Source organism: Teleopsis dalmanni, chromosome X (assembly GCF_002237135.1).
Source record: "Teleopsis dalmanni isolate 2A chromosome X, ASM223713v2, whole genome shotgun sequence".
NCBI lineage: Eukaryota > Metazoa > Arthropoda > Insecta > Diptera > Diopsidae > Teleopsis > Teleopsis dalmanni.
In genome coordinates, this window is record NC_051848.1 from 84,592,981 (window position 1) to 84,598,283 (window position 5,303).

General features: G+C 31.1%; 1 protein-coding gene across 1 annotated transcript; it reads left to right on the plus strand.

The window, feature by feature from the left end:
• The first annotated feature begins 394 nt into the window (after positions 1-394).
• On the plus strand, positions 395-2,397 carry LOC119662600 (DNA-directed RNA polymerases II, IV and V subunit 12-like). The gene is made up of 3 exons (XM_038072255.1): positions 395-729; positions 801-893; positions 2,310-2,397. Exons 1-3 carry the CDS (start codon positions 669-671, stop codon positions 2,330-2,332), a joined length of 177 nt encoding a protein of 58 aa, XP_037928183.1. The 5' UTR covers positions 395-668; the 3' UTR covers positions 2,333-2,397.
• Positions 2,398-5,303: the final 2,906 nt, after the last annotated feature.

Here is a 5,303-nt window from a genome sequence, read left to right on the forward strand (position 1 = left end):
ACAGACTTTATTTTGAGATATATTTGGAACAATATATTAATATGTTGTGAATATTTTTATTTGAAAGTTATATTGGATAAATTATAGGAACGTCAAATTTTTCCGACGTGAGAGTATGATAATTCAATACCTTTAATAAGAGACTTTTGTGTCCTATAGAAACAACAGGTCTCTAATTGGAACAAAAAAAGTGTTAAAAATCAAATAGATGGTAGCTATATGCGCATTTATTTCTGCATTACAAATAGTTTACAATATGAAAATATTATTTTTTCACAATGTTTATAGGGAGTATTGAGATGGACCTGATCTTAATAACAAATAACAAAAAGTACATACGGAAATTTGGTTAATGGTTGATTTTATTTTCCTTCAGGTGAACCGTGTTTATATCGTCTTCATTGAATGAAATCGTCCCAACCTCATTCAGTATAGATGATTATGATTACTGAATAACTGCAACTTGAATGTAAACAAAACTATAAAATATGTTTTATTGCATCTTCGTCACAATTCTCTTACTCAAAAAGCGAACAAATTATGGAATGCAAAAAGGTTTTTCATCAGTTGTCGAATATGCGTTGACGCTTTAGAACGTCTGTCGGTGTGACTCCATAAAACGTATCCAAATTTTACACTTTTACATAAAAAAAATAGGAAGGCAAAAAATGTCAGAGCCTACTACTACCGAAAGTCTGCCAAAGACTGCTGTGACTTATATGTGTGGTGGTAAGCATAAAGCGCATTTTCTGCTTCAATAAAATTCTCAAAACTCTTTCTGTCTTTCCCGCGTTTCTTAGAATGCGAATACGAAACTATAATTCATCCTGGAGATTCAATTTATTGCCGAGCATGTGGCCATCGCATTCTGTACAAACTACGTACCAAAAGAGGTAAGTATTATTCAATTATTAAATAATAATTTTAATACTTTAAGACGAGAAATCTTAAACCATTAAATCTGGAAACCTTTCAATTGCTTCATAGTTTTTAATTCAGTATAATTTCCAATAATGAAATACCTAATGAGTTAAATCCAACATGCGTTGATCCTACCCCATCTTATAAATGATATAGTTCTGTTTGTCATAGTTTTTGTTGGTACGAATGTAATCTTAGAAGCGTTCTATATATTTAGTTTTTATTTTTCACTATTAATGGATCTTTAACTATAAAATACTTATATTACATAATCTCTGTTTGAAATGAAAATAATATACCGAAATAATGTTTATTTTCGTCTATTAATTTTATTATTTCGTAAAATGAAACTATGTCCAATGTATAGAAAAAATGTCACTGCTTACAACGGGCAGAACCAGGATTCATCAACTGTAACCATCAAAAATTTTACAAACTTTTTATCGAATTGAAGAATGTAATTTACAGGGTGGAGCAGCTGGTTTGTGTATTTCTTTTTGCTCCAACAATCTCTATATAAATGGGCTCAATATAGGCTATAACTTACTCATTTGGAGTCAGTATTTAAAGCGATCACCATAGAAAATCAGTATTGAAGCTAAATTTTCTCTTGAATGGCTGAATTGCTCTGAATGGTATTTATAATATACAGTAATCTCTATGTAAAATAACCGAATATACGAATAGAAAAGCTGATCAAGAATATTATTATTTTGTTTCCTATCAATATTCAAACATTTTGACGAACTCAATTTACTATTTTTTTCAAACCAATATAGTATAACGGGTATAATGTTTCATAAAAAACGGTTTCTCAACTTTTTTTGTGGTTCGTACTACTTAAGTTTTTCAAGAAAGTTCTATGCTTCCTTCAAGTCTTTAAAAATGTTTTGTGTTTCCTTTATGTAGTATACACAAGGATCTTTCAGAAAAGCTGATCAGATATGTCTATCCATATCTTTTTGTTTTGCTTGTACAACCTTTTATAAATATCACTTTCTAAATACCCAAAATATATTTTGCCTTCAGTATAATTTTTTAATACTGTCTGCTATTATACTGTTTTTTAAAAGATCTGTTTCTGTTAAGTTAAGAAATCTAGTTTGTAAAGCTAAGTAAGTGTCGGAACTCTCTGGTCACCATTATTCCGAAGTCAATATTATCAATTTATCTGTAATTTCAAATTATTCACTTTTTGAAAAACACTAGTTTAAAGGCATAACAGTTTATGTATGCACTTTTATTAAAATGAAGTTTTTGGGTTGCGTTGATTCCGATTTCTTAGGATCTCCACCATATTAAATAAGCTCGTGCCAATTTAACACACTTAATTTAAATGTTTTAAAATGCTTTCATATTTTTTTAATTCATCTTTTAATTCTTTTCAGTGACCGTGTTTGATGCTCGATAAACATCAGGGCTGTTATCAGGACTCGAAATTGGACCTCATGCATATATTCATGCACAAAATAAATATCTTTTAAACAATAAGCCATTGTTTTATTTTTTATTACTTACTTTTACACTTTTTTAAAATTTAATTTTTTTTAATTTATATTTATTTTAAATATTTAGAAATATTTATTAAACTAAAACAAGCTCCCGCAACATATTTTTTTTATATTAATTAATTTTGTTTTTTAATTTAATGCATTCAACGATAATAGCGTTTATTATTATTAATAAACTAGATGATAATCTAATCATTTATTTAATTATTTATTACAAATTTAAAAAACTGATTTACAATAAAACAAATAATAAATATTCAAATCCACAATAATAGACTATTGAGGATTTGTGAACTTCATATTTATTATTATAATTATTAATTAATTGTTTTAGTAAGTATTCCTTATGCTGATTAAGCTGATTATGTGTATTTTTTATCAGTTATAGTCATTTAATAAAACATATAAACAATAAACAGTTTATAATATTAAAAGTGCAGCATTTGAAGTAAAATCGGTGAAATTATAGACAATATTCTGATTAAAATCTTATCTACCACAAACGTGATATTTGAACATATATTATTTTACATATAATACTGACGATACAATAATTCAACTTTAATGAGTTTCAACTCTAGTATAATTCGTATTTAGTAATAAAGAAGGGCTATTGGTACTTAAATCATAACGAGAACTCAGTGAGCTACATGTATATGATATATATTCATAGCACAGTTAAAAAACATATATAAATTAATTTATATAGTATCAAAATGCTCTCAACTTCTTTAATAATTATAACTCAATATAATTTGTCGCCGACTGATTATTTGATTCTTTCCTCGGACCACAGGACTGCCCTCGTTTATAGTATAAACTCAAATGAATTTTACAGTATGAGTACATTATTTAAGGACGTGTCTTTCATGATAATACATGATATATCCTTGCATATTATTATTACCCTTGGTTACTGAACATGTCTATATATGATGATACATGTCAATACTTGTACATGTATATATTTAATTGAATAGAGAAATTTCGAATAGTAGTGAGCTAGAACAGCAAAAATTATTTTTATATAATTTTAATTAATTGAATTTTTGGCTGACCATTTATCTCAAACTAAGTGAATAGTTTGCAAAGATAAATATAAAAAAAAATTGATACGCGAAATATTTGTTTTTCTTAATAATTTCTTTATATATATTTTATTTATAGATTTAAAAAAAAAAAAAAACTTAGAATTCGTAGCTTATGCAAAAATTGTCCTAATTTACTACAAAGGAAAAAATATTGATACAGAATTTTTTTTTTATTAATTTCTTTTATATATTTTATTGATCAAAATTTTAAAAACTTCGTAGAAATTGTAGCTTACCCAGAAATTAGTTTTAATTAATATTAATATATTGTTAGTTAATTTATATATATGAATATTTTTTTTAAACAGTGGAATTTTTAGTTATAAATAAAAATTTTTTTTTAAAAAAAAATTTAAATTACATTATTACGCCATTCATCTTCGACTACGAAAATTCCTGGGCCCGTAGGTTTTGTTTTCCCCTTTCTATTTTCTTTTGCTGTTAAGTTCTTGTACTGAACCCTGGTATCCGCTGAATATACCCCGGCCGTGGGGCATGGTCAGAAATACGACTGGGTCGTTAATGGAGTATATTGTTGTACGAAGTGGCTGTTAACCGAGATATAGGTGTATAAGTATGTAAAATGACGCTATTGTTGGAATGCTAATGAATGCTTCATCAGTTCGGCTTCTCCCCTGCGCTCTGCAGTGTGGTCCACAAATTTCTGTCCAACAGAACCTTTCAGGTTCGAGTCGGTTCCTCTCTGTCCTGTGATTTCCCCATAGACGCCGGTGTCCCTCAAGGCTCGGTTCTAGGACCCCTCCATTTTAACCAGTTTATAGCAGACATTCCTCTCCCGCGGGCCCTGTTAAGCAAATCTGCTTCGCCGATGACTGCCTTGTCTTCATGCGGTCATCTAATCCTCACCGCCTTTCCAATGAGCTTAATGCCCACCTTGGATCTCTCTTCGACTATTACACCAGGTGGAAGATTAAACTCAACCCCTCTAAGATCTCTGCCATTACCTTTCTTGGCCAGCAGCGTGATCGTCCTAGAGGTTTTAGCACTTCTAATATTAAGGTTAAGCTGAACAACTCTCCAATTCAGCTTGTCCCCAAGCTGAAATATCTTGGCATTGTCTTCTCATCTCAACACAATTTTATATCACATGTTGACTATGCCATCCGTAACGCCCGGTTCAGGCACACTCAACTCAAAACTGCACTTCGAAGACACAACCAACTTAACTGCAAAGTTAAGTTACTATGCTATAAGCAGCTTATTCGTCCTCTCCTCACTTATGCCTGCCCTATTTGGTCTGCCATCACTTCTGCTCAGATGGAAAGAATCCGCCTGTTTGAGCGGAAACTTCTTCGTGATTGCACCAACTATAAACGCAAGCCTAATCGCAAGCACTTCTCTATCTCCACTCTGTGTGACAATGCCAAGATCACTCGTATTGATGAGTACCTTTTGACACTCGCCCATAGGTATCTCACCCGGTTCCACGACCTCCCTCTGATGTCTCTTGTCCAGATACCCTCCCAGTAGACCTTGTTCTAGCTTTACGTTTTAAACCTCCACAGTAACTTCTCCACTATTTTGATGAGCTGGATCAAAATCCTCTCGCTATTTCTCTTTTTAACCGCGGCATTCGTGACCCTGGTCACAAAATATATCACTAGTCTCATCCCGCTAACTAGCCGTAAACCCACCACCTTCATTATTATCCTTTCTTCTTAATTCATGCCCTTGCTTTGTGGCTTAGATGAACTTAGTTCACTAGGTATTAAGTCTATCTACTTTTTTCTCCACTGATTACTGGAATGAAGTTCCCACA